This window comes from Helobdella robusta (assembly GCF_000326865.2).
Source record: "Helobdella robusta unplaced genomic scaffold HELROscaffold_20, whole genome shotgun sequence".
Taxonomy (NCBI): domain Eukaryota; kingdom Metazoa; phylum Annelida; class Clitellata; order Rhynchobdellida; family Glossiphoniidae; genus Helobdella; species Helobdella robusta.
In genome coordinates, this window is record NW_008704084.1 from 1,782,509 (window position 1) to 1,795,382 (window position 12,874).

Consider the following 12,874-nt stretch of genomic DNA (forward strand, 5'->3'; position numbering starts at 1 on the left):
TAAATAATATTGCTGAACAGTCTGAATCTCGGTGGGTTGTTTATTGTTTTTACGTTCACGCGTTGAAGTTTTAAATGTTGAAATGGTCTTACACGAAGCATCATTATATTTTTTTAAATTCCTGACAAATGTTGTTATATTGACCATCGTTACAAGCAGATGACCTACAAAAACACGACCGTCATTCCCAACCCGAGAGTAGACACCGCCCCTGTCAGGTTCAATCTCGTGGTAGGTCGTCGTTTGCATCTTTAAGCCGTGTGACAACTGAAATTGTAATTAAAATTAATTCATTTTATGTTAGTGCTGAGATTTTATGAATGAAGCAAAAATACAAGTGAGAGGTCAGTAGCACATAACAACAACAGTCAGTTTATTTTTGAATGGGGCTCTGATATAGTGAATCCAGTTGCTTGTATTTTTTACATATTTATGTAGTATTCAAACTTCTGAGCATTTTTAAATGTTGTTTTAATATTTTTAACAATATGTATAGTTTGATAATGGAAATTTCGCGTTTTTTGATATAGAAATATTCTTGAATGACCGAATAGTCTTCATTAGGCATTACTGATAGCTCGCTACAGTTCTATTTTTTTGGGATGTGGCATTATATAGTGAACCAAGCTGGCAGTTTTTTTTACTATATTCATATAGTACTCAATATCCTGAGCAAGAATATGTATGATTTGGTAAATACAAATTTTGACGTTTTATGATATTTAATGTCATGAATCGACAAAACAGTTATCATCGTGTATTACTGAACACACACTATAGCTCAATTTTTTCCAAATGTGGCGCTGATAGATTGAATTAAGCCGGTAATTTTCAATAAGAAACATCTAAAGGGCCACGACCTCTCATTGCTAGCAATAATTTTATTGAGAGTCAAAAAACTCAAATTTTTGGTTAAAAAAAACGGCCAAAAATTGACGTGATAGGCAGAAAAAAGGTCAACAGCCTAAATTTTAGCCACTTTAGTACTAATTTGGTTATTTTATTGGCCCTTCCTGTCAAATTTTAAAGTTTAAGCATTTTTTAAATTTTAGCCCCCACGTCCAAGTTTTCTAGATCCGCCCCATTATCGATCTATCCAAATTTGAAGTACATTGGTTCATGGACTATGATACATTATATATATATATATATAATATATCCATGGTTGGATCATATTGAATTCAAACGATAATTTCTTCCCATTTCATTAAATAACCAAAATGAACTTGAAGCTAGTTCTTTCAGCTATTAATACATTCAAAAATACATTCAGCAATCGCTGGGCGACATTTTGTACGTGTATCTGTATTTGAGGAATTTAACCATAAAATTAGGAAGTGATCCGAACAGCGGACGCAACATACTTGATGCGGCCAGATCTGCAGAAATTAACGGTTATTTTGTTTCCTACAATCAGGCATATAAATAAAATTATAAAGATAGCTATTTGATATTTAAAAAAAATCATTTTTATCAAATAAATAGATAAAACCGAAAAAATAAAATTCAACGGGGATGGAGACAGACTGATGTACTTTTACGTTTGGTCGTTGAGCTCCAACGCAAGTACATACACACCCTACATGGAGATCAATCTGACGGCTGATAACAAATACTCGGTTGTTGGATGTTTTGTTGTTTTAATCAACTGGTAATTGGTTCATAACGGGTTTATATGTGTAAAATTAAAAAAAAATGTTTATAAATTGTTATTTATTATATATTGGTGAGTTATATTTTTAATTTTATTCTTGATTAATAGACATAATATAATATGATCAAACAACATTTTCGTGCAATAATCTTGAAAAATATTTTCAGAAGAAATTTTTGTTATAAAATTTTACTTTAATTTAAATATATATTTACGTATTTAAAAATTGCTTGCAATTGCATTAGTTAAATTTCACTTTGTTTTGCATCAGACAGTTTTAATCACTTGCCGTATGTACGTATGGCACCAAGTTTTTAATATTCAAATCTTTTCTCACATTTACATCATGGCAGTCTTTTACAACATTCTTGTTTGTTTTTATTAAGATTGAATTATTATGAATTGTAAGTTGTTTCAGTAATGTTTAGAAATGTTTGTCACAGTATTAACATTAATTAGTTTAAAATTTCTTTCAGTAAGGTTCAATAGCTTCTAAATCATTAGTTTTCTGAAACTTTTAAATGTTTAAGGAAAGTTTTATTAGACAAACTTCTTATTAATTCAAATGAATAGTAATAATATAATGAATGTTAAAATTGGAAACATAATGATCGTTAGACTTAATTGGTCTGCCAACCAGACGAACATAATAGGCTACGAGACGTGGGAAACAAAGAACAAGGTGCCAGCCGATACCCCTGTTTGTGGCTTCTTGGATGAGCTCTGCATTCAAAAATCAGGTTGCTATTTACATTATTATCCGTAGAGTTTCAAGCACGTTTTTCAAAGATTATAATTAACAGTATGAAAAATAAAAAAATTATGAATTTACGTTAAAATATTAAAAAAATAAGAATATAAAAATTAGGCATAATTATGTGAAAATGCGAATTAACATGTATGCATATCTTGACGTGATTTTGTTGAAACGTTTTAAATATAAAATAACTGGCATGGATAGATATACGGAATTATTATACTCTGAACTTTATCCCTGTAAATTTTAATTTTATTTTAATATAATTTAATCGAATAAGTAGCGGATAAGAGAGGTATCTCCCGATATCAACATTCAGCAACCATTTTGTTGTAATTTTTTCAAACTTTAGCCAACATATATTGACGCATAATAAATATGCAATAAACATGAAAATTCGCCAAGTAGAAGCATTTGCAGTCTTTGACCCACTCCCCAGTCAAACTTTGAAGCTTTGGATCCCGTCAAACTCTTTGGTCCCTCGTCAAACTTTGTTCTCCTCCATCAAGTTTTTAAACTTTGGTCCCCCATCAAATTTTGGTACCTACGTCAAACTTTGGTACCTACGTCAAACTTTTTCTTTTGTCAAACTTTGGACCCCATCAAATTTTGGTACCTACGTCAAACTTTGGTACCTACGTCAAACTTTGGTACCTACGTCAAACTTTGGTACCTACGTCAAACTTTGGTATCTACGTCAAACTTTGGTACCTACGTCAAACTTAGGCCTCCCGTCAAACTTTGGTTTCCTCGTCAAACTTTGAACCCCCTTTCAAACTTTGTTCTTTCCGTTTAACTTTGGTACCTCCGTCATAATAGGGTCTCCACGCCAGACTTTGGTTCCCGTCAAACTTTGGTCCCTCAGTCAAACTTTGGTTTCTTCGTCAATTTTTGGTATCACCGTCAAACTTTGGTTTCCAGTCAAACTTCGGTCCCCACGTCAAACTTTGCCCCCCCCCCCCGTCAAATTTTGGTCTCCCCGTCAAAGTTGTCCAGGTCCACTCTTAAGAAATAAACTGATCTTACTAATAAAAATAATAGTTTATTATTAAAGAGTGCAAACTGAACTTTTCAATGCCCCCAACAAGAGGAAAAAACAAAATATTATTAAACCAAAATACAATAATTAAAAAAATGTAAAATATTCACATGCAAATCAAACGTATGATACTATGCAAAAATCCTAAAAAATGCAACTATATAACGCAACTAGTAATAATAAATAAAATATATTTATATAAATAATGAAAACCATGCATATAATAACGCACAAACATTCCCAAAAATACAACTAGGTAAAAACTAGTCTGTAAAATCTTTCAACCTCTGAAATGCTGAATGATCTATCAGTCAAGTGTAAAAATATTTCACCAATTCCATTCTTATCTGAAGTTCCTATGGCAATTAAATCATTGTCTATTTCATCTAACCTGAGTATAATTACATTTTTTGATCTATTTTCCATATCCTTGCTCATTATGTGACTATGTGTTTTCTACCGGGTTTTTCCAATATTTTTTTATGTTATTTGAAACTTCTGTTACCTTCTTCCTTAATCTCTCCCTCAATATTCCCGTGATTGTACCAGGCTTTCGGACTGTTTTATCCGACTTAATTTATTAATCATTACATTTGAAATATTTACTTTTTTCTTTCTTGTCCCTTATTTCTTTTCATATCTCAGCATTACTATTTGTTAAAACACCGAAATCTCTTTCTAGTTTATTGTCAGAGTCGTCATGTATGGGTCCTAAATTTTTCACACTTTCTAAACAACTTGTTGAGAGCCAATAGTAACCAGGAATAGCAGAGATTTCCAAAATAGCTCTTCTAAATTTTTTCCACATTTCAGTTGACAAATGCCATTAAACACCACTCAATGTAAGACATTTATAGTAGCTCTAGTCACTATTATTACAATTAGTGCATTTATCCTTATCTTTAAAACTCATCTCTTCTTCTCTCTATCAGACTCCTACTAAATATATAGGTATTAATCTTAAAATTCAATTGCAAGACAAAACAAAATAACACGAACAATAATTTCACAAAAGACAAAACATTGACAACATGACTTGAACAAATGATCGGCGGTTATCTTGCAGTTGCCGTACCCACTCTTAACAATTTTGGTCGAGCATAATATTAACAAAGAACTTTTCATTCTAATAATAAACGACAAAATTTTAAGATAAACTTATAAATTTATCCGGAAAGATATGTATTTATTGCGAAATAAAAATCTAACAAAATTCGTATCATATCATATAATAAAATATTAAATATATTTCGGCAGATAACACTTCCCTCCTGGCAGCCCTTGCAGTCATCTTCATTATCATCATCCTCATCTCATCGAGTTTCTACTTCATCCGGTAACGATGCATACAAAACAAAATTTTTATTTTTTGCAAGTAAAAATTATATTTTGTATAATTGAATTTTTTTAAGTTTTTTTGAAATAATAAATTTTCTTGCCTGAAATAAAATCTAAATTTCGTGGAATATTGATGATTTTATTTTAATCAAATTTTTATTTTGCTCCGATAGGCTGTCTCTGCAGGTCTTCATTCACACCTGCACTCAAACATGTCATCACAATCATTAAACTATCATTAAACAACCGTTAGACAATCATTAGAAAATGATACTTACGGAGACAAATAAGCAATGAGATTGATTGCCATCAATGGCATATTAAATTATTTCATGCAACACCTGAACGTTGCAGGATGACGATCGTTGAAAGAAAAATATTCCAAATGTCCTGGAAGATCAACTTCAATGAGCTACAGTTTCTCAGCGGGGACAGTACTGTAAGTGAAACACGTGCCTCCTCAATTAGAAATCATTTTAATTTTTTTGTTCCACGCGTAATTTCATTTGTCAATAGATCAAAAAGTTGTCGGGAATCACTAGTGGCTCATACGAATTAGATGAAGAAGAAAAGTACCAAATGAGCAGCTTCAAAGATCTGCACAGAAAGCAAAACAAGTTGAAAGCTTTCTACAAAGGAATGGTTGTGTCTGTTTATTATTCAAATATGCACAGCATCAAACTGACCAGGGAGGATTTGGTTGAATTGATCCAAATGAAGGAACTCCAACACGACAACTTGGTTCCGTTTTTAGGCGCTTGCTCAGATGATGACAGAATTTGTTACATCGTTCAATACTGCAGCAGAGGGACTTTACAGGTTTTTCATCTTGTCATCTTGACTATGGTCATTGATGCAGTGATGTGCTCACGTCTCAAACTAAAATAATCTTGATCACAAAATCTAATCATATAAAAATCGTTAAATTTTTTAAGTTTTTAGATTTTCTCATGACCGAAAGTAACATCTTTTAATTGTTGTGTTCTGTATTGTGTTACATTACGAGTATTCATTGTAGGACGTGCTTAACGATAGAAACAAAAAGTTGGACTGGTCATTCAAGCTGTCCTTCGTTATGGACATTGTGAAGGTAAGAGATGATTTAAACTTAAAAATTATCCGTTTGGAAAATTATAAATTGGATGCTGAAAATATTAATTCTGTGATGAAATATATTAGTAATGTGTTAATGAAATGTGTCACTTTTTCAATTTTTCTTCAAGCTTAATTTTACTCTGGGAAAATCTTCACAAAACATTCGAGCAAATATGAGTTTAACCGCTTTTATAATTGACAAAAATACAGCAGCTCATGCAACAAATAAAACAAATGAGATTAAATTTCAAGGGCATGGCTTTCCTCCATAAATCGTTCGTGCAGCTGCACAAGAAACTGACGAGCCATGAGTGCATGGTGGATAACAGGTTTTTCCATTATTTCATTTACGTGAAAGTATTTGCATCGCAAGCTTTTATGTTCAAAAACCAATACTGAATGAGAAAGAAATCTACTTTGATTACAAGTGCGGTCTGTAAGAAACAATAGAGGAAAGAACTGGGTCATTCACTTGTTACTTTCATAATAAATAAAGTCGTTTAACCATCTTATTATCTTCAAATATTTTATTAATTCAAATCACTAGGGTTAATATAAAACAAGTTTGGGTTACAAAAAAACATCGATTTTAAAATATACACAAAACTAAAGTGGCTGAAAGTTTAAACATTTTGTCATAATCAGATGGGTGGTCAAAATAACCGGATTTGGCTTGCGAGCCTTCAAGTCACCTGATAAAATGAACGAAACACTGGACGAGTTTTATAATGAGCTTTTGTGGACTGCTCCTGAAGTTTTAAGATCAAACATTAAAAATTTGGGAAGTCAGAAAGGAGATGTGTACAGTTTTGGGATCATCTGTCATGAAATCGTCTTCAGGATGTATCCCTACGAAGAAACTGGTCTCTCTGCCAAAGGTTCGTCAGTTTGAAAGTGTGATTGTGTAAAGTTGTAACTTGACCAGATATAGCATGTACAAATAATTTTAAACTTTAAATGAAGAAAATTTGTGTTTTGTTCATGTCTATAATAAAACCACTTTGACTGTGTTTTAAAATTAAAATGAATTGTTTGTTTTGAAGATGTCAGACCTGAATCACTTAAATATATTTTATAATATATACTTATTGCTAATCGTTTTCAGAAATAATTCACAAAGTCATGTTCAGTACTGATGGAATCTTTCGTCCTGCAATGTCATCACACAAGTCGACGAGTGTCAGTCCATCCATGCTGGAGTTGATCCAACAGTGCTGGGATGAAAACCCTGCGAGTAGACCAACTTTTGAGAGCATCAGTAAAATGATACTCAAGTCCAGCAATAAGTAATCGCAACAAAGAATTTCTACTAAAATAAACATTTTAACAACTGTACAAACGGCAAACTAAGAGTTTGTTTAAAAATTGTAAATTTGCTGGAATAAAATTTTGCGGACAATATTATTTAACTCACCACATTAAACTAAATGAATAATTTCTATTCGACTCTAGAACAAATGCTAACATTGTGGATAATATGCTGGAAAAATTGGAAAAATATGCCAACGACCTGGAAAAAATTGTTGAGCAGAGAACAAAAGAGTTGGTGGAGGAGAAAAGGAAAACCGATATTCTCCTGCACAGCATGTTGCCACCGTAAGTTGAACCACGGAAAGACTATGCTGACTTTCGTCTTTTCAATATTTTATTTATATTTATTTATTTTAATATCTTACGATTTGTTCATTCGAACTAACGGCTGAACTCCGAAAAAAGAAAATGCGGTTAGAAAACATCGAGGTCGTCATGCATTGTCTGTAATTTATAGCTGCTTGGGCGGCTTTTAAATAATAAACGTTTTCAATTTTAAAATAACAGCACTAATAATTTTAAAATTTTTCTATTTTTTATTTTAAACTCGCTTGAAAGTTTCGTTGCTGAGGAATTGAAGGCCGGTCACAAAGTTGAACCGATGATGTACCAGAAGGCCACGGTGTACTTCTCTGATATTGTTGGATTCACGAAACTCTCCTCTCAGAGCACTCCCATGCAAATTGTGGACCTCTTGAATGATCTCTATGGAACATTTGACGATACCATTTCCAAACACAACGTTTATAAGGTTGTTCATTTAAATGCTTCCAACTTATTGGTTAAGCATTTTCACGGAATTGGGTGAAAATTCAAATAAAATGTCTCCTCACCGGCGTTTTAATATTTTTGTTGCAACATTTGTTTTACATTTGAAGCAGGCATTATTCTTAAAATACTTATTAATTCATGCGTCTATTAACATTTATTGAAATAACTCCTTCTAAAACTTCTTTCACAGCATCCAATTTCCATATAAATTTTTTAAATTTCTACCGGTGCATTATAATGTCAGTCAAATGTTCGAAGTAAGGTGTTTAACATTTTGTTTTTCTGTCAAACAAGTTTTAAGCCCTTCTTTAAAATATTCCAACTACTACCACAATTGTTTAAATTCCTCCCACTAATACTTTCAACTTTTCTAAACACAGGCTAAACTGCCCCAGCAACTTATTTCAGCCTGCTCAATACTTCCGATTTATTTTTTAATTTGCCAACCCCTAAAAAATTTTTTTAATTTTTTCCAGCTTTTTGAGCTCCTTATAAAGTCTCAAATTTTTTGGTTTCAATTTAAACCATGTTGACAAATTAATTGAAAGAGTGAATAATGTTTTAATTTGTTTTAACTTTTTTTTATCTTATGACGCTCCCACAATCCCACAACAAGAACAACAACCACAATTCGATGCCTGAACATGAACAATTTTAACGCTTTTTATAATTATGCTAAATTCGGTTGTCATTATTCACTGAAGAAAGAATAATTGATGACATTCATGATTATTTGGAAACCGACGACTTTAAAAGGTTGAGACGATAGGAGACGCGTACATGGTTGTGAGTGGTCTGCCTCAGGTAACAGAGCGCCATGTCGTGGAAATATGCAACATGGCACTGGATCTGCTAGGCATCGTCAAGACCTTCAGGATCAGACATCGGCCTGAGATGACACTCATGTTGAGGATTGGCATTCATTCGGGACCTTGTGCTGCTGGTTTGCAAACAAAAAAAAACTATTTTGTAATTAGAAATAGAAATCCCTATTTTTTCTCAAATATACCACATAAAATGCGAATTTATAAGCTTTTGAATTAAAAATTTTTTTAGACACGATCTTTATATTAATTCACTCAAATGCTGTATATTAAACTTAATGTATTTCATTACATTGGAACTTAGGAGTAGTTGGCCACACGATGCCTCGCTACTGCTTGTTTGGTGATACGGTCAACACTGCATCCAGGATGGAATCAACTGGTGAAGGTTGGTTTTGGCTGGAAAATCATATTTTAAATTTTAGGATCAGAACTTTTAAATATTTCTTAAACAAATATCTATAATATATTTAATGATATAATTTATTTAGCATGCAATTGAAATTTGATACAGGGTTGAAAATCAACTTATACGTAAGCTTACAATTGTATGGCGCAGAAAATTTGTAGTAATTAATCGATATTTTTTGTTTGAAAGCAAAACTTGATTAAATTGAATGACTTATGACGAACAAAATTTTGCCTGATTCGTTTTGAGACTCGCTAATTTCTCTTTTCTTCCTGAAAGCTACAAGGAACAGTGCCACATTGTGCGAATGGGACGCGAAAATCGTTTGCAAGGCCGTTTTATTAAAATACCAGCATTCAAATTTAAAAATTGTGCAAGCCTGCAATAAGTGGGTAGCCAAAATTCGAGCCCCATCAAAATTAGCACCATTTGTCTTTTGGTTAGTCCGGTACTGTCTGGAAGCATTTTAGTGTTTCTGGAGTATGTTATAAGCGTGTTAAACTTGTTTCCAACCGCCAGCCCTCAAAATCCACATGAGCTCGTCTGCCATGGAGCAGCTCTCCGTACATCCTGAATATCACATTGAATTGAGGGGAGATATTGAATTAAAAGTTTGTCGGTGTTTATGATTTATTTTTAATTTTAATTATTAAAATTGACTTTTATTGTTAATTTCACAAAAACGTTGTTTTAAAAACATGCATTACAATTTATTTCAATTTTGGTGGTATGAAACCAAATTTAATTTTGCTTCGAATTTACGAAAGAAGATGATTTGACTTGAAATTTTTCCTAAAAACAAATTTAGCAATTCGTTTTCAACGGCTTTCTTTCAACAGGGCAAAGGAACGATGACAACCTACTGGTTGCTGGGCAAACGCAAGTTCACCACTCAATGAAATGAGGCTTTGTTATGAAACATTCATATACCTTTCCATCCGTTTGAAACATCGTCGTTAAAAATTTGATTTTTTCAGCAATGAAGTTAGGTGGAAACCGTTGTTTCTTTAGGCAAATACAAATTTACGTCCCATATTTTAAAAATAATCTATACATTCGTTCACGTTTACTCGCTTTATAATGTGTATTTTGAAAAGAATGACCTTTTTCAATGTTGTGGCTAACATTTATACTCCAAACATATATCAACAATTCGTGCTCGTGTAATTTTTAACAGCCTTTATGCTTTTTGAACTTTCCACAACGCTTTCATTGTTTTTATCAGATGTTTAATCATTTGCTTTTTAAATTCATTATTTTCTTGTAAGTGAATGAGTTAAACCGCTGGTTAACATTTTCTAACCGTTGTCTATAAACATTATAGTATGTTTTTAAAAATAATAATAACTACTATTATTATAATTATCATTATTGCAGTCGTTATTTTTATTATTGTTAAATATTAAACAAGATGTCGTATTTGATATAACTTCTTGATCAATTAATAAGAAAGGAATTTTCAAATTTTGAAGACATAAATTATTTACCATCATTGGATTATTGACTGGAAAATGAATTTGGCCTTATTTCATTTTATAGAGATGATGTATTGAGTATGCTAATGATGATACTGACGACAATGATATTAATGATGTTGGTGATGATGTTGGTGATGATGTTGGTGAGGATGTTGGTGATGATGTTGGTGAGGATGTTGGTGATGATGTTGGTGATGATGTTGGTGAGGATGTTGGTGAGGATGTTGGTGAGGATGTTGGTGAGGATGTTGGTGAGGATGTTGGTGAGGATGTTGGTGAGGATGTTGGTGAGGATGTTGGTGAGGATGTTGGTGAGGATGTTTATTTTCGAGGTTGGTGATGATATTGACGACGATGTCGACTTAGTCGATGACGATGTTGATGAGTTTGATAAAGATGACGATACTGAGTAGATGATAATGTTGATAAACATGATGACCTTATAAAAGACTGATGAACATTTTTTAAAAATCAAATTGGTATCGAGCGAGTTCAAAAATAATGATTAGGACCAGCCAAGTGTGACCGCTGATAACACCCTCATACATTAAGCTAAGCTATAAATGAAACATTTGTACCAAACTCCTATTTTATCTTGAACTGGCAAGCAAACCAGAGAAGTATGGAATGAAGTTATTTCATTTGTGTGATTGCACTTCTGGTTACACATTCAATGGGATGCCTTATGTTGGTCGTGAATTAAATAAAAGACATAAGAAGCAATTTTTTGTTCTCTTTTGTTATTTATCTTTTCATTTATCTATTTATCTTATTATTGTATATTCCATTTCCCAAAATTTTACAAAAAAAAAATAAAACAATAATAAATAAAAATGCCTTTCAACAAAATAAAAGGCAGGATTGATAGATTTTATTATAAATTTTTATAAACTGCAATCGGAAAAAAATACTAAGAACGTTCTAAAAATTCGTCAATTTTTTTATTAACTCTTTGAAAATTTTAAAAAGATGGGTATTATACCTTGTCCGTGAGCTGTGGGCCCTCACACAGATTGTAACTTCTTCCAAGTTTTTTTGTTTATTAAATATGACTTCGAACAAATTAAATTGATTTTAAACGGTATTGCATGGCACAAAGGTCCCAAAGCAACAAAACCGCATACATAATAATTGATAATAATAGTAATAATATAATTCTGTGCAATATGTGAATAAAATTTCAAACTTTAGCGACCTTGATGTCAGGCGATCTTAATGCTTGGCGACCATGATACCGAGAAACCTAATGTCCGGCGGTCTTTTGCTGGCATCCTTTTTACCTAGATCCATCTGAACGTGTTTATTCCAATTAGATATTTGGTTATTTTTTGAATTTTACAAGTTTGCTGTCACGTTTTTTTGTAAAGTTTGTATAGATTTATAATTTTATTATAAAAAATTAATTAACATTTTCATTTCATAAATTGTCTGGTATGTTTTTATTCACTATGGAAGTTATGAAGTTGAAATTATTGCAGAATTAAAGAGAATAAACCTGACGAGAAAAACTAAAGTTTTGCAGGAGACATAAATATGGGATGGGAATTAGATTGAAAATTCGTTTTTTGACTTGAAATACATGTAATTGATGGATCGGCTGAACGAATGAAATGTTTTTGCAGAGTAGCAGTAGGTCTGTCTCTATTTCTTTCGCTTCTTGCTATCGATTTATTTTCTACTTGCAAATTTAATTAAAAAACCAATTCTATTTGACAGAATAAATCTGTAAAAATAAAAAAAAATTGCAGAAAAAATTTTTGGTAGTCATGCGCGAGCCATACACAACAAAACGAATTTATTTTATTAATTCATTGAATTCAAATTAAAACGGAAACAAAAATAAAATAAAAATGTTATCCAAAACTTTCCTGTGGAACAAAGTAAAAAATATTTGCATATCGGACGGAAATTGTTCTAATTACGTAGATTACATTTGCACAACATGTAACATTATGAAGACGAACACACAGTTTGCTCTATGAAAAATCAAACCATAGTGCACAAAATGACTAATTATCAAGAAACAGCAAGGTCCCATATAGTTTTGTTGCCAAATAATTGTAATGAATTTCTTTACAGACTTAACAAAACTTACAAATAAGCAAATAATGTAATGAATGTACATTCAATTGCATGCTTATTTTTATTATTATCATCATTATCAGATGACTTATATAGCGCCCATTAAAGTTATTTCA

General features: G+C 31.9%; 3 protein-coding genes across 3 annotated transcripts; all 3 read left to right on the forward strand.

The window, feature by feature from the left end:
• Positions 1 to 159: 159 nt before the first annotated feature.
• On the forward strand, positions 160 to 2,420 carry HELRODRAFT_171314 (hypothetical protein; the record flags this gene model as incomplete). The annotated part of the gene is made up of 4 exons (XM_009018041.1): positions 160 to 231; positions 1,274 to 1,394; positions 1,486 to 1,622; positions 2,295 to 2,420. The coding sequence occupies 4 exons, from the start codon at positions 160 to 162 to the stop codon at positions 2,418 to 2,420; spliced, it is 456 nt and encodes a 151-aa protein (XP_009016289.1).
• Positions 2,421 to 2,800: 380 nt separating this feature from the next.
• On the forward strand, positions 2,801 to 3,175 carry HELRODRAFT_171315 (hypothetical protein; the record flags this gene model as incomplete). The annotated part of the gene is made up of 1 exon (XM_009018042.1): positions 2,801 to 3,175. One exon carries the CDS (start codon positions 2,801 to 2,803, stop codon positions 3,173 to 3,175), a length of 375 nt encoding a protein of 124 aa, XP_009016290.1.
• A 2,243-nt stretch (positions 3,176 to 5,418) lies between these two features.
• On the forward strand, positions 5,419 to 10,082 carry HELRODRAFT_99003 (hypothetical protein; the record flags this gene model as incomplete). Its single annotated transcript, XM_009018043.1, has 11 exons — positions 5,419 to 5,607; positions 5,807 to 5,878; positions 6,136 to 6,212; positions 6,529 to 6,761; positions 6,989 to 7,170; positions 7,337 to 7,479; positions 7,753 to 7,945; positions 8,722 to 8,908; positions 9,094 to 9,177; positions 9,718 to 9,809; positions 10,038 to 10,082. Coding segments are annotated over exons 1-11 (1,488 nt in total), but the record flags the coding sequence as incomplete, so codon positions are not given.
• Between the last annotated feature and the right edge of the window lie 2,792 nt (positions 10,083 to 12,874).